This window comes from Bos indicus x Bos taurus, chromosome 19, assembly GCF_003369695.1.
Source record: "Bos indicus x Bos taurus breed Angus x Brahman F1 hybrid chromosome 19, Bos_hybrid_MaternalHap_v2.0, whole genome shotgun sequence".
NCBI lineage: Eukaryota > Metazoa > Chordata > Mammalia > Artiodactyla > Bovidae > Bos > Bos indicus x Bos taurus.
This window is the reverse complement of record NC_040094.1, coordinates 45902596-45925599: the sequence shown is the minus strand read 5'-3', so window position 1 is coordinate 45925599 and position 23004 is coordinate 45902596. Positions and strand designations below refer to the sequence as shown.

Here is a 23004-nt window from a genome sequence, read left to right as displayed (position 1 = left end):
TTCAGGGGACCCACCTAGCCTAACTACTTCTCTGCCTCCTTCAGCCTCACTTTCCTCTTCCATAAAATGGGCACATTTCCCTTCTGCCTCAGACTCAGGGCTCCCAGGACCACCCAGTGAAGTGCCGTGCTTTGATGTAACAATACTCTTCAGGGGCAAACCATAATGAAGAGACATGTCACAGGTTGGGGGAGTCCACTGAAGCCCCCAAGGCGAGGGATGTGTGGCGGACAGAAGTTTGTGAAAAGAGCCGGATAAAGCAGACCTGTCTCCAAAGCTCGGCCAAAAAAAATGAACTGAGCCTTCACCCCCTCCCCCGCTGCCCTTCATGCTGTGAGGGCGACTCATCTCTCAGGGCGTGACTGTGACCCTGATTGAGAGAAGAAGCTTCCATTAGAATGTATGGGGGATCACTCTGCCTCCTCCCTGCTCCCCTCTATGGGTGTCAGAGGGGCCTCCAGCCCTGCACACTCAAGACTAGCCCCTTGCAAGCCGTCCCCCCCTCCATCTCCCTGACATCTTGGCAGGTGTCCCTGGAAACTGAAGGGGCTCCAGCTACATCTGGACACAGCCACACCCTCCGGTTTCACTTTCAGTTTGAGCTGAGACTCTGTCCCGACACACCTGCCCACCCTTTCCCTAGGACGTCTAGCCCTTCAAGCCCCAGGATGCCCTTGAACTTGGGCACCAGCCCAAATTCTCAGACCAGCCCTACAGGGATTCCACAGCCTGATGGGATCCAGAAGCAAGTCCCCACTTCCCTATCCATCTCCCAAGCCCCACTCTATGTAGCCTCAACCTTGGTCTTAGAGCTCTCAGTGCAGCTCCAGAAACAATCGATTTTATCCACTTTTCAAAATTCTGGTACATAGATTTTCTAAGGCTCTTATAAGCAATCCAAGATGTAGAGGAGGATGTGGGGTGACCTGGCCTTAGAATCAGGTGCTGAGAACCCCACAAAGCTAACAGCTTCTTCCATCGGGGTTGAAGGGTCCCCATGGCAGGACCAAAGGCAAGCAGGGTAGAAGCCAGGGCAGCAGGCACCGCCCTTATCATCCAAGCTGGTAGGAGACTAACAACGGTGATGACAACAATAATTAATATGGCAACCCACTCCAGCATTCTTGCCTGGAGAATCCCAGGGACGGGGGAGCCTGGTGGGCTGCCGTCTATGGGGTCGCACAGAGTCAGACACGACTGAAGCGACTTAGCATAGCATTGCAAAGCACTCATACTCTGATTAAAAAAATGATAATAATGAATATTCCTTCCCAACGTTCACCCTATGCCATGTGACTTATATCTCAACAACAAGCCTACAAAGAATCAGGTTGGACAAAAAGTTCATCCAGGTTTTCCATAGCAACTTACAGGAAAGCTCGAACAAACTTTTTGGCCAACCACAATAGATACTAGCCTAATCCCCATTTCACAAATGGGAAACTGAGTCCTGGAGCCATCAGGCCGCTTGCCCAAGGTGACCTCGAAGCCAACTGGTTAAGAAGCCTCAGTTTCCTCGAAGAAGGAGCGCTCAGAGCAACGAGAAACGTGGGTCCCGGGCCCCCAAGGGTCTTCCTCAGACAGCCTGGCCCCAGGGGCCTGTCTGAGGAACCAGGAACAGCCAGCCCCGTTTCCTGCCACCCAGCACCCTGCGTTTCCTGTTGTTGCCCACACCGAGCTCTTACTCACTGGGGAACCCCCCCCCAGCACACCCTCTCTCAGAGGGAAGTGGAGGCCTCCCACCCCCTCTCTGCGCACACGGCTACCGTTAGCACCACGCTGCCCCACCCTCCAGGAGGGCTGGGCCCGCCTCTCCGTGGTTTCCGGCCACCAGTAGCTTTCGCCAAGGCCCCACTGTGCCTGACCTGTGCAATGGCAGGGAGGGCAGCCTGGCCTGTGACAGTCAAAGACTAAAGTTGGCACCTGTGGTTGGTCTTGAAGCTGGAGGTGGGGGAGGGAGGAGGCAGGGTCTGGGCTCCTTCCTCCTCGAAGGGCCCCCAGATGAAGAGGAGCAAATGGGTTCCAACATCCTCCTGTCCTCAAGGCGGACAGAGCACTTGCTCTGTGTCAGGCATCATGCTAAGCACTCTTTAATCCCCTCGATTCTATCTAATCCCTTCAACGATCCTAGCAGGCACACGTAGGCTTTTGATTTTTTGGTCGCACCGCATGGAGTGCGGGATCTTAGTTCTCCAACCAGGGATAGACCCCGCGCCCACTGCAGTGGAAACGCAGAGTCTTAACCACCAGGGAAGTCCTTGACATATAACCATTTTTCTTATCTTTTTTACACATGAGGAAAACTGAAACTCAGAGCATGTGGGTAATTTGCTCAAGGTCACAGAGGTAGTAAGTGGCCAGGACAAAGCTCAAATCCTCAACTTCATGACCCCAAAGCCCAAGGAAGCTCCTCTGCCTTTCCTATGAGTAACCCCTGCCCTTCTTAGAGGCTGGGAAGCCTAAGCCACCTCCCAGGGCCCCGTGTTCCCAGGAAAAATGCAGAGGTGGCCCGAGAGCAGCCCCACCTGTTCCTGCCCTTCTCCCCCTTCCAGCTCTTTGCCAACTGGTCCCAGATGTCACTGTGAATCACGCCGACCACATCCCCGGATCTCCAGGGGCAGCATGTGCCAGGCCTGCTTGTTGGGAATGGCATCCCACGGCCTCTGCCCAGCCCAGCCCAGCCTCTGACCACAGGGCCACAGTCCCACCGAGACCCTCCACGTGAGACCCCAGAGACAGGAGACACAGGGTCAGAACGACTGCACAGCTCCATGCGCCAAACTTCGTCTGGCCCACCCCAGAGGAGGGACCAGTAGAGAAGGCAGAGACCTGGTTGCAGTCGACAGAATGAGACACCCACACTTGCTCTTCACCTCCAGTCCCAGTCCCCATGGGGAAGGGGTCCAGCTAAAAGCAGGACTCCCAGCAGCCACACCCTGCTTGGGACCGTCCTGACCTTCCCATACAGCCTGGCCAGGTGCACACCACCTTGGGCACATGCTAAGGGCACCCTGGGTGCCAGGCCCATCCGGTGAATTCCTCCCTTCTCAGACGCCAGCATCACTTGGCCTCCAGCACATCACAGCGCCTTCCCTTGATCCCTTTGCCCCAAGGCTATAGGCTCCTCCCCACCCAGACAGATTCAGGGGTATCCTAGGCCAGACCGTAAGCCTGGCACTTCCGGCAGGCCTTAGAAAGAGTGCCCTACCATCCCAAACCCTGACCCCTGCAGGGGAAGGCCTGAAGGGGCTGGAAGACACCCAGCGTTCAGCAGGGCGTAGGAGAGGCGAGAGCACAGAGCTTGGCGGGCTGGTTTCCCACTATCGCAGCAGGCCCGTGTCTCTGGGCAGCCATCGCTCCTCTGCTGTTGCTAAGGCAGCAGGCGGAAACCCTGGCGCAACCTGCTCTTTCTCCCCACCCCCATTTTAAGCCGGGGCACCCCTCTCTCTCACAGCCTCCTCGGAAAAAGTGCCCCCACCACCCATTCTTGCCTGGGAAAAAGGCTGCCCCCAGGGAAAGGGAAAACAAGCACCCTCACCTCCTGTCTAGCAGTGGGTCTGGTCGGGGCACCCTGACCCACAAGAGGGGTCCCACTGCCAGAAGCCAAGCAGTGGTTTTGTATGGGATCCTACTCCCCACCGGGAGGAAAGGGCTGAGCTTCAGTGAAAGAGAGGTTCCCTGGGGACATGTGACTAAATCCCAAGGGGAGGGCTGCTGTGCTTCCCCCATCCAGACTGGAGGATCCCTGGATGTGTGAGGCCCACCCCCTCAGCAGTCTGAGGTTCTCCTCTTAGATATTCACTGAGGACAGGACTCAGCTCTGGCCAAGGAGGCAGCATTCAGATGGAGGGTGTGCAGTGCTCAGTCGCTCAGTCGTGTCTGACTCTTTGTGACCCCATGGACTGTAGCCCACCAGGCAAATTGTTCCATAGAATCTTCCAGGCAAGAATACTGGAGTGGGTTGCCATTTCCTACTCCAGTGGACACCTATCCGACCAAGGGTTCGAAGCCACGTCTCCTGCATTGGCAGGTGGATTTTTTACTACTGCACCATGGAGGCACCTCCTGTAATCCTGTTACTGACCCTATGTGTGTGTAATCCTGTTACTGACCCTACGTGAGCGATGTGAGGTCGCTCAGTCATATCTGACTCTTTACGACCCCACGGACTGTAGCCCGCCAGGCTCCTCTGTCCATGGAATTCTCCAGGCAAGAATACTGGAGTGGGTAGCCATTCCCTTCTCCAGGGCATCTTCCCAACACAGGGATCAAACCTGGGTTTCCCCCATTGCAGGCAGATTCTTTACCCTCTGGGCCACACTAGGTTTAGCCAAATCCACAGCCCCAGCCAGCCTCAGGCAGGAGCCAAGGGTGTCACCCCAGGACACGGTGAGGAGTTAGAGAAACCAGGTTCTTAGCCAAGAGACCTTGGGTTGGGTGTGTTCTGCTCATGCAAGACATGGGACAGGCTGATCCCTCCCAGGAAGAAGGGGGAAGTGTAAACACACTAGGGTTCCTGGGGGTTGGGAGGGGTGAGACCCAGTGGGTGCCGCTGCCCTAGATTTCCACCCAGCCACTACCGCTATCTCCACCAAGACACCCTCAGACCCCTCTCTGGGCCTCCACCCTCCACGCCCCGGTTCTCAGGCACCCCTAGTGGCATTCAGTGTCAGACTCGGCCAATCGGAGCAAAGGCCAAAAAAAAAAAAAAACGCAAGCAGGGCAATCAAGTCCTACACAAGCATTACCCTTGACTTTTGGATTTTCCAGGGGTCTGAATTATTCACACAGCTCCTCCCCGTTTCTTCCTAACAGAGAACGTGGACTGGGGCCTGGGCCTCACCCCAAAAGCCCAACCCCCCATCCATAGACACTTAAGGGGAAAGACAGAATGGTGTCCCCCCATTCAGGCTGGCTGGGGTCCAGGGATCCACCACTAACTCAGGCTCCCCCGATGGCCCCTTCTCCCCCTTCCAACTCTGTTCCACCCTGTTCACTTTGTGCAGCCATGGGTTTGGGGAAAGGGAAGCAGGTGGAGAGGTAGGGTACTAGGGGCCTAGCCTGTGTGAGGTATCCTCCCCCTCCCCGCCTCCCTTTCCCAGAATCAAGCAAGGTGGATAGATCAGAGCCCACCCCCACCCCACAGCTCCTCCAATCCCTCCTAGGCTTTCTCCTGGGAGGGGGCAGCAGCCAAGATTTCCAGGAACTGTTAGGAGGGGCCATGCAGAGGATCTGGCAAGTAAGGCCTCACGGCAGGCCAGGGGAGGGGAAGTGATGTCAAGGAGGTGGAGGGGACGGCCACCGGCCTACATGGCTCTGCTGCCTGTAGCACCCTCGGGCCCCCACCCTCAGACCTGCAGTGCCAGCCTGCTCAGACTTGGAAGTGCCTCTGGGGAAAAGCACGGCCTCATGTGCCTGTCACCCAGGGTCTGGAGAGGGAGCTGACAGCAGACAGGCCACCAGGCAATTAGTTAGAGAAGGGAGCCTGGGACAGGGCTGAGATAGGGAGAGGGAAGTGAGAATGAGGGGCCTTTGGCCCTCCCTTCTTCCACCAAGTCTTAGGGTACCCTGACTTAGCTCTGGATCCCCCACCCACAAACTGCCTCCAGGTTCAGTCTGAGCTGGTAGTTTCCTCTCCGGTTGCCTAGTCCCCAAGGCCCCCCAGTTCCCTGGAGCAGATGACAGTGCGGATGGGGGGCTTTCAGACTTTTGCTCCACCCCAAGCCAGAGCGACCAACCCATCCTGACCCCGCCCTTCCTAACCTGAATCCCTCCAGTGGGTGTGAGGGGAGGCCCAAGATCAGGACCCACAGACAAGCACTCCCTGACACAGAAGGAGGGAGAAACACAGCCAGCCCCTCTGCATGACCTGACAACCCAGGTCCCAGCAGCTCAGACACCAGTAGATCAGGACCCCAAACACAAGCAGATGCTCCATACTTGCACCCGGCAACTGGGCCTGCGTGCAGAGGGAGAGGAGGTGCCCCCGGGACCCCACAGCACCGTCGCGCTCCCAACTTCCTCACAGGACATTTTTGTTTGGACCTTTAGACCCATAAGCTCTGGGGGAGGGGGTGTTTTGGGAGGGAGTCTGGGCGATCGCAGAAGAAAGTTTTGGGGGGAGAGTGCTAAGTCACTCTGAAAGAAACCACTGTCACTCCCACCCCCCGCCCTGGAGGGGCCGCCGGGGATCTCCAAGCGGTACCTGAGCCCCCGGGGGCGGGGACGCCTGATGAGCCCCTGTTACCCCACGCCCGAGCCGCGCGCACCGCGGGTCATACTCACCAGGACCCGGTTAAACCTCTCCTCCAGCTCTCCGGCCGCGGGCATGGGCTGCTTGGGCGCCGCGGGCTGCTTGGGGGCCAACGCGGCGGGGCTCGCGGGCTGCTCCGCGCTGCCGGCCGCGTTCCCCATGGTGGTCCCCACCCAGTCGGCCAGGCGCCTCCAGCCTCGGAAATCCAGCTTTCCCGGGGAGGGCGGTCAAGGCTCCTGGCCTGGGGGGGCAAAATGGGCAGCGGCTCTCGGCGGCGGCGGGGGCTCGGCGACGCGGGCGCTCGGATCAGCGGCGCGCAGGGACCGGGGCGCGGCGTCCCATCGGGGCGGCCCCGTCCGAGGAGCCAGGCAGCGAGCTGCGGGGTTGGGGGAGGAAGTCAGGCTGCAGGCCGCCGGGGCCAGAGGGCTGGGCCGGGGGCAGGAAGCTGCGGCGCGGGCTCCCCCCTCGGCGATCTTCTAACTTCTGCTGTCTCTCCCGGTGCGCGCAAACCGCATTTCGGCGCCGCCGCTACGCACCCAGCCCCAGGGGGGCGGGCTGGAGGGAGGGGGCGGGCGCCGGGCGCCTGCCGGGGGTCCGCCGCAGCCATCGCGCTGCAGAGAGGGGGCTACCGACCCGCTTCACCTGCCGCAGAGGGGGCGGCGGGCGCCTCTTCACCTGCCGGAGCTGGAGCGACAGAAGCGAGGCAGAGGCGGCGGCGCGCTCGGCGGCGCCTCCGGGTCCTAGAACCGCAGGCTCCTGCTAGCTCGGAACCGGGGGTACCTGCGGGGTCTGGGTGAAGGGGATCACAGCACGGGGGACGAAGGGGGCAATCCTCAGAGTTGAGGACCGCCAGCACCTACGTGGGCGGCTTGGAAACCCATGACGCGGCGGCGCTGGGGCGCAAGGGCTGCGTCCTTCTCTCTGGTTCCCGCCGAGGAAGGTGGGAACCCCCTTCCAGGCCCCCCACCCCTTGTTTCTCTCCTTCTCTGTTTAGCCCAGGACCGAGCTGAAGACCAGAGGGAACCATCTGCAAATAAGAACCCCAAAGCAGAGGTGGGGGGCGCAGATCCAGGCCAGTGGAGACCCCTGCGACCTGTTCCACTCTGGACCGACTCTGCGCCCGTGCCAGCATCCTCAGGGCTTTTAGAATGGAGGTGCCCATGGAAAAAGGCAGGCAGGCAGAGTCTGGAGACCATCAAGGCGGTCTCAAGGAGAAGCGCAGGGTTGGGGAACAGGAGGATTAAGGCCAGCATCCACGCTGGGAAAGAAGCAGGCACTGCGGAGAGGGGGGGTGGGAAATCTTGACGCTGTCACCTCCAGGGATCTAACTAAAGTGGCCTCTCACTCACCTTGGCGAATGAGTCTCTGAAGTCTGGCAATTACAGCAGTACTTCCAAAGGTCTTCTTTCTGTCATCCTGACAATGACCAGGGAAGGTAGGTATTGATATCCTCATTTTAGAGGGGGAAATTGAGGCTCAATGTGACTTGCCCAAGGGCCCACAGTTAATAAAGAGCAGAAACAGGCCTCCTTTCTGTCCACCTGCAAAATCTCCAGTGCCTTGGCCTGGCCTCCTACCGACCCTCTCATTCAGGATGGACCAGAGGATAAGAGTGTTTGGAGGTGGAGGGTAGAACCCCAGGTCTGGGCACAATCTCCAGCCTGAATGTGAGGCTTTTCTCTTTCAGGGGTTCCTCCTTCTCCCCATCTAATTTGTGGGGATCCTCAGTTGGTCCTTCCTTGCACTGTCAAGGCATTGAGGACCGAGGACCCACTAATGAACCCTGGCTTTTCTCTAGGCCAGGCAGGAGCCATATATGTCCCCTCCCCTATAGCTTCCTCTTCCTTCTGCCCTCCTTCTCAGATTCAGAACCACTGAAGTTTAAGCAGGAGCTGGAAAATTTATCTAATCTGAAGGAAGGCCCTGGAATGAACCAGCCCCTTCCCCCAGGCTGACTCGATTTAAACCTCTCTTCTGCCAAGGTCACAAGCACCTCTGGTGGGTGAGAGATGTGATCACTTATTTCATGTCCCAGCCAGGGACCCATAAGGTCAGACAAAACAAGATGCTCCTTGGGCGTGTTAAGAAGGTGACACTGTGTGCCCACTGCCCTCCGCTCCAGCCAGAGCAAACCACAGTCTTGCCCTTGGGTCCTTGCCCTTGAGATTACCTAGGACCTCTCTTTTTCTTTTCTTCTTCCTTCCTTCCTCTCTTTCTTTCACTCTGTCTCTCTATTTAAAGAATATAGTCCCCGATGTCTTCAGTGGCTCTCTTTCCATTTAACAAGCCTTTACTTAGCACTAGCTCTGTGCTCGGGACTGTGCTCACTCCTGAAGGTTCTGAGGCTGATGAGAAGAGTCTCTGTCCTCAGGCTGCTCACAGCCTAGCAAGGAAGGAACACACTGTCAACACATCTGGGAGAGTGGCTTGTGGGAGCTGTTTCCCGTAGCTGGAAATCCCATCAGGGTGGGGAGCCTCTAATGTAATAGTTGCCAGCCTGTGCTCTCAATCCCTAGGAGTGGTCAGGTCATTGCCAACCACTGCCCACCCAAGGCCTAATGGAAATAAGCCTGGGCTAAGCAGGACCTCTGGTGTGGAAAATGATCAGCCCAACAAACCTACGTTATCTCTCTCTCATGCTGATCAGAACTGTAAGGTGCCAAAAAAAAAAAAAAGAATTTAAATCAATTGTTACCTAATACATTTGGTTTGCTTGGCAGGAAGTATCTTTCCTATGTGGTCCACAGAGGAGGAAATCCTAGAAAGGATGCTTGAAGTTTAGGACCAATGCTTTGGTGGGTCTGTGCTTCCCCCTGCTGGGCACAGGAGGTATGACAGCCAAGACAGGGTGAGGCCTCCAGTGGTGATGGAGATGGAATCACAGCATGGATGACATTTCTAAATTGTTGTCGCCTTGTCACCTCCGATGGAATGATTGTGTAGCCTTTGGGCACACTTGGAGCTCAGGTGACTGAGCAGGTTTCCCCAGGAATCTCCTCCCTCCCCATCCCTGCTCACCATTACTCAGTTGGTGCCTCATTTTTTCTAAGGTGATACATGTGCACAGTTTAAAAGAAAAGCAGGTTTAATGTATCTTTCCAGAGATACTTTGGATACTTACAAGCAATGCATGTGTGTGTGTGTGTGTGTGTGTGTGTGATAGCACACATTCCACACTGTCTGACACCTTGTTATTTTCACTTAATAACATTTCTGCCTCTGGGACTTCCCTGGTGATTCAGTGGTAAAGAATGTGCCTCCCAACACAGCAGACACGGGTTCGATCCCTGGTCCAAAAGGATCCCACATGCAACTAAGTCCAAGCGCACCACAACTGCAGAGCCTGCCCTCTAGAGCCTGGGAGCCCCAACTGCTGAATCCATGTGCAGCAACTACTGACTCCTGCATACCCTCGATCCCGCCCATGTTCTGCAATAAGATAGTAGCCCCAACTCGTAGCAACTAGAGAAAATGTGCCTGCAGCAACAAAGACCTACCACAGCCAAAAATGAAAAAATAAAATTATTTTTAAATAATAATTATTTCAATTAATTAATATTATAAAAATAATTATTTAATTATTATTTATTTCTGCCTCTATGAAAGCTACCTAGGCTTTCGGCACATAGAATGTGTCACAATTTATTTCACTCTTCTCTTCCTAATGGGTATTTAGCTTGTGTCAGCCTTTTGTTACTGTAAACAATGGTGCCTATAGGCAAACATCTTTGGTACATATAATTATTTGCACTTAGGTGTGTATCTGTAAGACACATTTATAAATATGACATTGCAGGGTCAGAGGTTATATGCTTTTAAATGTCAGATAGATTTTCACTGAAATTTGGATAGATTTGAAATTGCCTTTCAAAAAGTCTGCACCAATTTGCAACCTCCAGCAAGGAGTGAGATCACCTATTTCAACCATCCTAACTAACACGATATTTTCAGGCCTTTGGGATTAGTTTTGTGGGTTTTTTAAATATTTGTTTATTTGACTGCACCAGGTCTTAGTTGCAGCACATGGGACCGTTAGTCATGGCAAGAGAACACTTAGCAGCAACATGTGGGTTCTAATTCCCTGACCAGGGATCAAACCTGGGCCCCATACACTGGGACCATGGACTCTTAGCCATGGACCACCAGGGAAGTCCCAGCCTTTTGGTTTTTGATGAAGCCTCTTTGAAAGTCTTTGTGACAAGGCAGGTGATGATCTTTCTCTTTCTTCAAGGCAGAGACTGTCTCTTCTGGCCCGGTCTCCCCATCACAGGACTTAAATATTAAATGAAAGAAAATAAGACTGCATTTTGGTAGACCTAGAGGGGAGTCGGAGAAGGCAATGGCACCCCACTCCAGTACTCTTGCCTGGAAAATCCCATGGATGGAGGAGCCTGGTGGGCTGCAGTCCACGGGGTCGCTAAGAGTCGGACACGACTGAGTGACTTCACTTTCACTTCTCTCTTTCATGCATTGGAGAAGGAAATGAAAACCCACTCCAGTGTTCTTGCCTGGAGAATCCCAGGGAAGGGGGAGCCTGGTGGGCTGCCGTCTATGGGGTCGCACAGAGTCAGACACAACTGAAGCGACTTAGCAGCAGCAGCAGCAGAGAGGGAAGTAGAGGGTTAGGGTTAAGCATGAACCCTGTCCTTAAGGGTCACTCTTGTTTCCAGGCCCTGGTCAAGCCTCTGCCTCAAACCCAAAAGCCGTCCTTTTGAGAATTCCCTGGCAGTGGGAAGAGTTAAGAGTCTGTGCTTCCATTGCAGGGGGGCATGGGTTCAATCCCTGGTTGGTGAACTAAGATCCCAAAAGCCAGGCAACTTGGCCAAAAAGCAAAAGCTTTCCTCTTGCAAGCACCTCCCAGATTTTAAGATCTGATATTGAAGCATTTCCTAGGCAGCTCTCACTCAGCTCTCTTATATCCCAGGGATGGGCCTCATCATCCTAAAGGATGCCTAAAGGAAATAAGCCAGATGTTCACCAATTGAGGATCAGTTAAACCAGCAATCCAGTACAACTTTCTGTGATGGTGGAAATGTCCCTGTGCTGTCCAATACAGTAGCTACTAACTACATGTCACCACTAAGTATTTGAGACGTGCAACTGAGAAAATAAATTGCAAAAACAAGTAAATTAAATTTAAATTTTTAAAAAGAAAAGAAATTTCACTGTTCTCTCTTCCCCCCTCCCTCCCACAATACCGACAGCTTGTAGGATCTTGGTTCAAAAACCAGGGGCCGGGGATTGAACTTGTACTCTCCACTGTGAAAGTTGTTTGGAGTCCTAACCACTGGACCACCAGGGAATTCCCAGAAATGAATATCAAATTTCACTTCACTGCAATTAAGTTCAGTGTAAATAGCCACATGTAGCTACTCTACTGAACGATGAAGGGTTAAATAAACGTATAAAGGTATATCCCCATGACAGGAAACTATGCCACTATAAAAAAAAAAAAAAGAGAATGCCAGGTACTGATATGGAAAGATCTCCAGGATATATTTTGAAGCAAAAATATGGTGCAGAACAGTATATATAGTATGCTAACTTTTGTATAAGAAAGGGAGGTGAGAAGAAGAATAAATGTTTACATTTGCTTGAATTTACATAGGGAACATAATAAAAGTGGTGACCTGTAAGATTCTGGGGAAACAGAGTGGATAAGGCAGAGGTGGGAGCAGGACTTTTCAATCCATTTCTTTTTTTTTAATTTTTATTTTATTTATTTTTGACTGTACTGGGTCTTCATTGCTGTGTTGGCTTTTCTCTAGTTCTGGCGAGTGGGGCCTATTCTTCCTTGGGATGTGTGGTCTTCTCATTGTGGTGGCTTCTCTTGTTGGAGAACACGGGCTCCAGAGCACAGGTTCAACAATTATGGCTCATGGGCTTGGTTGCTCCGCAGTATGTAGGATCTTCCCAGACCAGGGAGTTTAACCCGTGTCTCCTGCATTAGCAGGCAGATTCTTCACCACTGAGCCACCACAATATATTTCTTCCTATACTGTTTTGATTTTTAAACCATATGCATTTATTACATCTTCACAAAGTTAAAGTAAATAAAAGCAAGTTGCTCGTTATCTAACTAAGGATGGGCTGCTCCATCCCTCTTGTTGTGTTCAAAACTGGCTGTCACTCAGATTCAGAATCTCGGGAGAGGTGGGATCAGGGATCTATGTCTTTTAGGATCCACCAGGCAACAACTGTGGCTCAGTGGTAGAGAATCTGCCTGCCAATGCAGAAGACTCGGGTTCAGTCCCTGGGTCAGGAAGATCCTCTGGAGGAGGAAGTGACAACCCACTCCAATATTCTTGCCTGGGAAATCCAATGGATGGAGGAGCCTGGGGGGCTACAGTCCATGGGGTTGCGAAGAGTCAGACGCGACTGAGCAAGCAACTCAACAGCAACAAAGGCAGCTGTCAGCAGCCACTGAACTATCTTTGTCAGCGCCTGCAGTGAGGAGGGGAGGCCAAGCACCAGGCACATGTCCCTTCCCTGGAGACTGCAGTGGTCACGATGTCTTCCGAGCACCAGCACGAGACGGCAGATGCAGGGGCAGGCGCTTTCCATGTGCCATTCAAAACGGAACAGCAGCCCTGCAAGGCAGACCTCTTTCTTTTCTGTGCTCTCTGAGCTCAGTGTTCTCCTGAGTAACTGATTTACTCAAGGTCACAGAACTGGTAATGTCAGAGCTAAGATCTGAAACTGTCAGAAATCCCTGAGCCTGTTTTCTGGTCTTGAAAATCAGTGATAGGATTTCATAGAACTATTTTGAATATTAATTAAAATTTCAAGTAAAGGGATAACATAGACCTTTTAAATTTTTTAATTTATTTGTTTTAAATTTTTGTCTGTGCTGGCTCTTCGTTGCTGTGTGGGCCTTCTAGAGTTGCAGCAATCGGGGGCTACTCTTGGTGTGGGGGCTTCTCAGTGCAGTGGCTTCTCTTGTTGCAGAGCACTGGCTTTAGGGTGTGAGGGCTCGGTAGTTGTGGTGCCCTGGCTCAGTTGTGCCACAGCATGTAGAATCTTCCTGGACCAGGGATCAAGCGCATGTCCCCTGCATTGGCAGATGGACTCTTAATCATTGGACCACCAGGGAAGTCCAACATAGACTTTTATTTCCAGCAATAGGGTGGATTATATGTCCAGAGAAACCTTCCTCATATAAAACAACTAGAAATGCTAGATAAAAGATAACTCTGCATGTGTGTGTATGTTATTTTCAGTGCGAGGCTGAGCTGGCAAGAAAAGAAAAATCCCCAAAAGGCACAAATTGAAAAAGGAACAAGACAAAACCTGGGGTCTCATAAGGTAGGAGACTGGATCAGAGATGATCATCTGCCCCTTGCAAGAAGTCAAGGGTGCTGCAAAGGTGACATCCCTGGATAAACTTGATTTTAACAAATCCACCCTGCTGAGAGAGACGGACATGTGCTTGCCTCAATTTATCAAGACAATATAACCATTCTACAGTTGTATGCACATAATAATATAGCTTCATATGCTGAAGCTGAAACTCCTATTCTTTGGCCACCTGATGCGAAGAGCTGACTCACTGGAAAAGACCCCGATGCTGGGAAAGATTGAAGGCGAGAGGAGAAGGGGACGACAGAGGATGAGAAGGTTGGATGGCATCACTGACGCAATGGACATGAGTTTGAGTAGGCTCTGGGAATTGGTGATGGACAGGGAAGCCTGGCCTGCTGCAGTCCATGGGGTTGCAAAGAGTCAGACACGACTGAGGGACTGAACTGAACTGAACTGAAAATCATAAAGCAGAAAATAGAGGGATAGACAAGTCCATCAGTGTAAAGGGAGATTCAAATTACTTCCCTTTAGTAGGTAGTTTTGGAGTAGGCAATGGCAACCCACTCCAGTATTCTTGTCTGGGAAATCCCATGGACACAGGAGCCTGGTGGGCTACAGTCCATGGGGTCTCAAAGAGTCGGACACGACTGAGTGACTAAATACAGCACACAGCATTGGTAGTTTAAGCAGATAAAAAATTCAGTAAAGATGTACAAGGTTTGAATAATACAATTGACTGGTTCAATCTAATTGAATATTTTGAATACTCCAGTTGACTATTGGAGAACACACTTGCTTTCAGTCACACATTTACAAAAGTGACCACATATCAGACCATAAGGCAAGTCTCAACCAGTTCAAAAAAAGCCATTCAGACTTCATTATCTGACAACAATATAATTCAATTGGGAATTGAATCAATTTTGAATTCCCTGGCCATCCAGTGGTTAGGATTCCCCACTTCCATTGCAGGGGTCCTAATTCCTAGTTGGGGAACTAAGATCCCACAAACCACAGCAACCTTAAAAAAAAAAAAAGGAAATCAATAATCAAAAGACAACATAAGTAGAAAGACCACTCCATGCAATTGAAAATGTCAAAATGCACTTCTAAATAGTTCATGGGTTGAAGAACTCATAAAAGAAATTAGAAAATATCTAGGATTTCCTCCGTGGTCCAGTGGTTAAGAAGTCACCTGTCAATGCGGGGGACACACTGTATTGTGTGGGTTCAGTCTCTGGTCAGGGAAGACTCCATGTGCCTGGAGGGCAACTAAGCCCATGCGCCACAACTACATCAAGAGAAACAAACCACCACCGCGGGAAGCCCGCACACCGCGACAAAGAGTAGACCCCACACGCCACAGAGAAAACCCTCACGCAGCAACAAAGATTCAGTGCAGCCAAAAATAAATAAATAAATAAGTGTCAAAGGAAATTAGAAAATATCTAGAATAGAATATCAAAAGTATTAGGTATAAAGTTCTTAGCACATAATTCCCTAAAAATGGAAGTGAGGAGGAGGAGGAGGATGAAGAGGCAGCAGTAGCTTGTGCGGCAGCGGGATGGTGTCTTGACTTGGCCATAGTCAGTCATGAGGTCAAAGGCAGAGGGGCAAATGGTGAAGGGCTGAGTTTGAAGGTAAGCGCTGAGTCTGGGAAGGAAGGACCCAAAGGATGTCACAAACAATGACCCTGTGAGTTGGGGATTACTCTGGTGCCATTTTCCTAATGAGACCCCCGAGTCTGCTATCCACAAGGGAGCCCAAGTCACCTAGTCAGAAAATGGCGCCGCCAGGATACAGACCAAGTTGGCCCTTTCACTTCCATGGCACCCCTGAAGGGGCAGCTGAGCCGGGCAGGGATGTGCTTTTTGGTTAACAATAAATCTTAATCTCAGATCAAGTGTCTTAATCTCAGAAATGGTCTGCCATGGTGGCATTTGCTCGCCTCTCAAGCTCCGGTGTGTCTGGCTGAGCGGACAGGCCACAAACCACAACCGTCACCATCATAGATCTGTCTGCCTGTCGATTAGTATGTCTCAACCAGCTCTGCTAGCCCATCTGGAAGTGAAAAATGCAGTCTTTCATGCAGGGCCCTGAAGTCCACACAAACTAGGAAGGGTGAGCCCCCATCCAACCAGTGGCCAAATGAAGGGGGGCACACAGGTGCCCAGCGGCTTCCCAGGTGGCTCAGTGGTAAAGAATCTGCCTGCCAAAGCAGGAGACACAAGAGACACAGTTTCAATCCCCGGGTTGGGAAGGTATCCTAGAGTAGGAAATCACAACCCCATCCAGTATGCTTGCCTGGGAAATCCCATGGACACAGGAGCCTGGTGGGCTACAGTCCATGGGGTCGCAAAGAGTCAGATATGACTGAGAACACAAGCATACAGGTGCCCAGAGAGGAGAGGGCAGGCTAGCAGAGCAACCAGGAGCACCCAAACCCACCCTAAAGGCTAGAGGTCACCTCACCTATGATGGGGAACGAAGCCTTGTGCCTGGCACACAGTCAGCGTAGGAATGAATGCTGATTTAAGGGACATTTATGGAAGGCCTGTTGAATACAGGCACTGTGTCTGTGAAACAGTTTCATTTAGTTTAGTTTGATCCTCGTTGTAACACTAAGGTTGGTGTTATTATCCCTTTTTTTTTACAGATGAAGGGAGTGGGGTTCAGAGAGATTATGTGACTTGTTCAAAGTTAAAAAAAAAAAGTGGTAGAGCAGATACCCAGGTCTGGGAGCCCAGCTCTCCCTACCATGTCCCCCAACCCAGGGACAGCTTGTTTTCAAGGAGGTCTTCCTCTCGGCCAGCCAGCCAACCACTGTGATGAAAGTCAAGATCAGGGCAAGGCCTTGGCAAGCAGCTGAATCGCTTTACTTGATAACAATCTCTGGTGAGTCAACAGCCTGCCAGGAACCGGGGAAGAGAGAAGAATTAGACCCAGCCTGACCCAGAAGAGCTCACAGCTGGGTGCTGGGGGGCATGGGAGGAGGTTCTGTGTGCCTCAGGGGCCACGAAAGAAAAAACTAACCCCAGCCCCACTCCTGACACTTGTGGGTTCAGGACAAGCAGAAGGGGGTGACAGAGGATGAGATGGTTGGATGGCATCACTGACTCAATGGACATGAGTCTGAGCAAACTCTGGGAGATAGTGAAGGACAGGGAAGCCTGGCGTGCTGCAGTCCATGGGGTCGCAAAGAGTCAGACACAACTGAGCGACTGAACAACAAAATATTCAACTGTTATAAGGCAAGCCAACTCAGATAAATATATTCTATCTTCTTACCCTTGTAACTGTACCTTAAAGAGAACCAGGAAAGCCAGGTATAAAAATAAATCCTCAGGGAACTTCCTTGGTGGTCTGGTGGTTAAGACTCTGCACTGTCGATGCAGTGGGTGTGGGTTTGATCCTTGGTCAGGGAACTTAGATCCTACATGCCACACAGCATGGCCAAAAGAAAAAAATCCTAAAATTCTCAGACTACAGCTCTGCTGTAGTACACCCCTGGCTCTTTCCTGCACTAAAAGGAGTCACAATCTTACATACACAAACACACGCCCCAGGCTGTATAGCCAAGCCCCTTCCACACCCACACTGACACCCTTCCAAGCAGCCTTACCCACCTCTGCACCTAGGGCCGTGCAGGAGAATAAAACCTTAGGAGAATAAACCTGAGGATGGCCTGTGTAGGCCCTGGAAGCAGCTTTGGGACCTTGTGAGCAGGGAACCAGCAATACCAGGTCCCTAAGACATGGTGAAAAACAGCTGTGAAAAGAAGAGAAGCGAAAAGCAAAGGAGAAAAGGAAAGATATAAGCATCTGAATGCAGAGTTCCAAAGAATAGCAAGAAGAGATAAGAAAGCCTTCTTCAGTGATCAATGCAAAGAAATAGAAGAAAACAACAGAATGGGAAAGACTAGAGATCTCTTCAAGAAAATTAGATATACCAAGGGAATATTTCATGCAAAGATGGGCTCGATAAAGGACAGAAATGGTATGGACCTAACAGAAGCAGAAGATATTAAGAAGAGGTGGCAAGAATACACAGAAGAACTGTACAAAAAAGATCTTCAAGACCCAGATAATCACGATGGTGCGATCACTGACCTAGAGCCAGACATCCTAGAATGTGAAGTCAAGTGGGCCTTAGAAAGCATCACTACGAACAAAGCTAGTAGAGGTGATGGAATTCCAGTTGAGCTATTTCAAATCCTGAAAGATGATGCTGTGAAAGTGCTGCACTCAATATGCCAGCAAATTTGGAAAACTCAGCAGTGGCCACAGGACTGGAAAAGGTCAGTTTTCATTCCAATCCCAAAGAAAGGCAATGCCAAAGAATGCTCAAACTACCACACAATTGCACTCACCTCACATGCTAGTAAAGTAATGCTCAAAATTCTCCAAGCCAGGCTTCAGCAATATGTGAACCATGAACTTCCTGACAAGCTGGTTTTAGAAAAGGCAGAGGAACCAGAGATCAAATTGCCAACATCCACTGGATCATGGAAAAAGCAAGAGAGTTCCAGAAAAACATCTATTTCTGCTTTATTGACTATGCCAAAGCCTTTGACTGTGTGGATCACAATAAACTGTGGAAAATTCTGAAAGAGATGGGAATACCAGACCACCTGACCTGCCTCTTGAGAAATCTGTATGCAGGTCAGGAAGCAAGTTAGAACTGGATATGGAACAACAGACTGGTTCCAAATAGGAAAAGGAGTACGTCAAGGCTGTATATTGTCACCCTGCTTATTTAACTTATGTGCAGAGTACATCATGAGAAATGCTGGGCTGGAAGAAGCACAAGCTGGAATCAAGATTGCCGGGAGAAATATCAATAACCTCAGATATGCAGATGACACCACCCTTATGGCAGAAAGTGAAGAGGAACAAAAAAGCCTCTTGATGAAAGTGAAAGAGGAGAGTGAAAAAGTTGGCTTAAAGCTCAACATTCAGAAAATGAAGATCATGGCATCTGGTCCCATCACTTCATGGGAAATAGATGGGGAAACAGTGTCAGACTTTATTTTTTGGGGCTCCAAAATCATTACAGATGGTGAGTGCAGCCATGAAATTAAAAGACGCTTACTCCTTGGAAGGAAAGTTATGACCAACCTAAATAGCATATTCAAAAGCAGAGACATTACTTTGCCAACAAAGGTCCGTCCAGTAAAGCTATGGTTTTTCCTTTGGTCATGTATGGATGTGAGAGTTGGACTGTGAAGAAGGCTGAGCGCTGAAGAATTGATGCTTTTGAACTGTGGTGTTGGAGAAGACTTGAGAGTCCCTTGGACTGCAAGGAGATCCAACCAGTCCATTCTGAAGGAGATCAGCCCTGGGTGTTCTTTGGAAGGAATGATGCTAAAGCTGAAACTCCAGTACTTTGGCCACCTCATGAGAAGAGTTGACTCATTGGAAAAGACTCTGATGCTGCGAAGGATTGGGGGCAGGAGGAGAAGGGGATGACAGAGGATGAGATGGCTGGATGGCATCACTGACTCGATGGACGTGAGTCTGAGTGAACTCCAGGAGTTGGTGATGGACAGGGAGGCCTGCTGCAATTCATGGGGTCGCAGAGTCGGACACGACTGAGCGGCTGAACTGAACTGAACTGAAGACATGGTCTAGCCCTAGGCTATCCAATATAGTAGCCACTAGCCACACATAGTGCATAGCCACGCTATATTCATTTTGAGTTAAATGATTTAAAAGTAAATAAAATACCTCAGTCCCACTGAGCCACAAATCAATCAAGTGAGCCACAGTCAAGTGCTCAGCCACATGTGGCTGGTGGCCACCACACTGGACAGCACAGATAGAGGATATACTTCTATTACCGCAGAAAGTTCTACTGGATGGCACTGGTCTAGATGGTGAGGCAGGTCTCCCAGTGGGCTCCTCACCCTGGGGGGAGTCATAGAGCTGGAGGCGCCAGAGATGCACCCCTCTTCCCAGATATAAAGGTAGAACAGCCTAAGGATGTCAGGAAGTCCTCACAAAAAGGGTCTCATTTGAACACCAGACCAAATTAGTGGGAAAAGGTGGAGAAAGGAATGTGAGTGGCCATTCATGTGCATATGCAAAGGCCCAGTGGCCACCGGAATGAGGGGGGGTGGACTAGAGCGGGGAGGAGGGGAGTCTGGAAGGATCCACAGGCCCAATCCTCAAAGTCCTAGAGGACAGGATAGGGACAGAGTAAAGGGCCAAAGTAGGCAATTAACCAGTTATCGCACTAGGGGATTAGAAGTAGAAAAAGTATAGGAGACCCCTGTAAGTTAATGATTACTCAAGAAAGCAGGTTTGCTTAACCACAAAACCAAGCCAGCTCGCTTAGCAACAAAACCATGCAACAGAAGCACAAGACCTGCCCCCAAACAATAAAACAATGGTAGCCTGAGACCCACATCCTGCCCAGTGAGCTCTGTAAGTTAATGATCTCTAGGACATACTCTCCACACACATAGAAAACAATAATTTGTGGACTTAACTAGACCAAGAAGGGACAAGAAAATTCCACTGTTCAACCTGGAGGAGAAGCTGATGATGGAAGCATGACATCCACCCAAGAAAGACAAAGAAGGTCTTCTCCCCTGGCCCCCACTTTTCCTTTGGTTATAAAACTGTAGCCCAATAAGTTCTCAGGGCTTGGCACCCCCTCACCCACCTGCTTGTAAACCTCATAAGCATCCTATTCCAATGAATCACCTCTTATCTATCACTTTGCCTCTCACTGAATTCTTGTCTGCACTGAGACATAAAGAACTGTGGTACTGGAGCTCTTCAGAGCCCCCAAACAACACCTCACTGTTTCAGATATACTAGGCTTCCCTGGTGGCTCAGACGGTAAAGCGTCTGCCTGCAATGCGGGAGACCTGGGTTCGATTCCTGGGTCGGGAAGATCCCTGGAGAAGGAAATGGTCCACTCCGGCACTCTTGCCTGGAAAATCCCATGGACGGAGGAGCCTGATAGGCTACAGTCCATGGGGTTGCAAAGAGTCGGACACGACTGAGCATCATACTAAGGATATGACACGAGCTGGGGGCAGGAGAGGCAAGAGGAACATGGTCAGATGGACACAACAGAAAGAAAAGGAAGAACTGAAGACCGGTTAGGGATTTCAAAAAACAACAGAAATCACATCGAAGATCTCACGTGCCACAACTGAGACCCAATGCAGCCAAATCCGACTCTTTGCGACCCCATGGACTATATAGTCTGTGGGATTCTCCAGGCCAGAATACTGGAATGGGTAGCCTTTCCCTTCTCCAGGGGAATCTTCCCAACCCAGAGATCGAACCCAGGTCTCCCACATTGCAGGCAGATTCTTTCCCAACTGAGCCACCAGGGGAGCCCAAATAAATATTAAAAACAGACAAGCAAGGCTTCCCTCGTGGTACTGTGGATGAGAATTCACCTGACAATACAGGGGACATGGGTTCAATCCCTGGTCTGAGAAGATTCCACACGCCACGAGGCATCTAAGCCTGCCTGCCACAACTACTGAGCCTGTAACTACTGAAGCCCGTTCACCTAGAGCCTGTGCTCCCAAACAAGAGAAGCCACCGCCATGAGAAGCCTGCACGCGGCAACAGAGAGCATCTCCTATTCACTGCAACTGGAGAAAGCCCACTTGAAGCAACAAAGACCCAGAACAACCAAAATTACATAAATAAATAAACAAACAAAGCAGAACAGACCAGGAGAGAGAAGCAGAGAGGAGGAGAGACAGAAGATGCGGCTTTGATGTAAGGGTGAAAAAAAGTTCATGTTTGGGGAGCAGGTGATGGGGAGATAATGAATCACAACAAGGACAAAGATGAGGGAAGAGTTACAGATTGGGAGAGAAGAGTTCCGTTTGGGATTCCTGGAATCTGAGGGGCATCCACGAGGCTGGTCCATACAAGGGTGTGGGCCCTGGGCCATTCCTGCCTTCCTACATTGCTGAAGAAGAAAGGGGCTGTAGAAGCCACACACAAGGAGGCGTGGCTTCCCCCAGGGGAGACTCATCTCCGGGTGAGAACTGGGAAGCTGTCTCCACTGGGGTGTGGTGAGGCTAGACAAAGACCAAGCCCTTTGGATTTCCCCGGATGAACCACAGGTGCAAGGCTGACTCCCAGAGCAGCCAGCAGGGCCAACCAGCACTTCATTATTTGTGGATGAGGAGGATGGGCGGAGACTGAGAAAGCAGAGCCTGGGAGGTTTCACAAAGGAGGGCCTGGGAGGAGGTCAAAAGGGTAAGGACTATGAAGACGACTGAGTTGGGCAATCAGGGTGTCCCTGATGACCTTCAAATAGAATAATGCTTTCAACAGATCACAGAACTTCAAGGGCAAGTTTGGCAGCAGGAGGGACAGAAAGGGAGAACAGAGAGTCAAAATCTAAGCCAGCCATCAGCAGACAGAAAACAGACGCATAATTAGTGATGCCATTCTTTTCTAAAAAATAATTTTATTTCTTTATTTTTGGTTGTGTTAGTCGAGGAAAGGAGGGGCTACTCTTCGTTGTGGGGCTTAGGATTCTCATTGCGGTGGCTTCTCTTCCTGCAGTTCGTGGCCTCTAGAGCACAGGCTCAGTAATTGCGGTGAATGGGCTTAGTTGCTCCTCTGCATGTGGGATCCTCCTGGACCAAGGATTGAACCCATGTCTTCTGCATTAGGCAGATTCTTTACCACCGAGCCCCCAGGGAAACCTACTGGTCCCATTCTTAACTTGTGTTGAAAATCTGCTTCAACTTTTTACAGATATGGTGTTGTCCATAAGTTGTGTCCAGCTGCTTGTGACCCCATGGACTGTAGCCCGCCAGGCTTCTCTGTCCATGGGATTTCCTAGGCAAGAACACTGGAGTGAGTTGCCATTTCCTTTTCCAAGTGATCTTCCCAACCCAGGGATCGAACCCGCATCTCCTGTGTTGCCTGCATTGGTAGGCAGATTCTTTTACCACTGAGCCACCAAGGAAGCCCTTTTACAGATAATCCATGGGTTAATCCTTGGAGCTTCAGGTGTTCCATGAACTCCTTAAAGTGGAGAATCCCACCTCAAGAACATAAAATATTGCTTATGCGGTATTCCTTCCCAAGTTGTGTAGCCTGAATCTATTCATAAGAAAACACTAGACAAACCCCAAATGAGGACACTCAATTAAAAGAAAAAAGGGAGTGGAGTCTACTCTGAAAAAATGTCATGAAAGATTAAAAAAAAAAAAAAAAAAGATAAGGAATTGTTCCAGATTAAAGAAGCCTAAGAAACATGACAATTAAATGCAATCTGTGATCTTGGTTTCAATTGTACACTAGAGGGGGGGAAAATGCTCGAAAAGACCCTATGGAATCAACTGGAAAAACTGAAATATGGACAGTAAATTAGATGAAAGTATTGTTATCAATTTGAAATTTCCCAAAGTTGAAAAGAGTGTTTATGCAAGAGAATGTCCTTGTTCTTAGGAAATA

The 23004-nt window shown here is 50.5% G+C and overlaps 1 protein-coding gene across 4 annotated transcripts in view; it reads right to left on the bottom strand.

Moving 5' to 3' along the window:
* FMNL1 (formin like 1) overlaps positions 1-23004 on the bottom strand; it is a 43804-nt gene that overhangs the window by 19844 nt on the left and 956 nt on the right. The window contains exons 2-3 of one of the 4 annotated variants that reach the window (XM_027517771.1): positions 7603-7669; positions 6286-6629 (exon numbers count right to left, since the gene is read on the bottom strand). In XM_027517771.1, coding sequence (XP_027373572.1) covers positions 6286-6414 — 129 coding nt within the window. In that variant the 5' untranslated portion in view covers positions 6415-6629; positions 7603-7669. Of the gene's footprint in view, positions 1-6285; positions 6788-7602; positions 7670-23004 lie in introns of those variants that run through there. The other 3 variants (XM_027517772.1, XM_027517774.1, XM_027517773.1) reach the window with 3 other exon arrangements.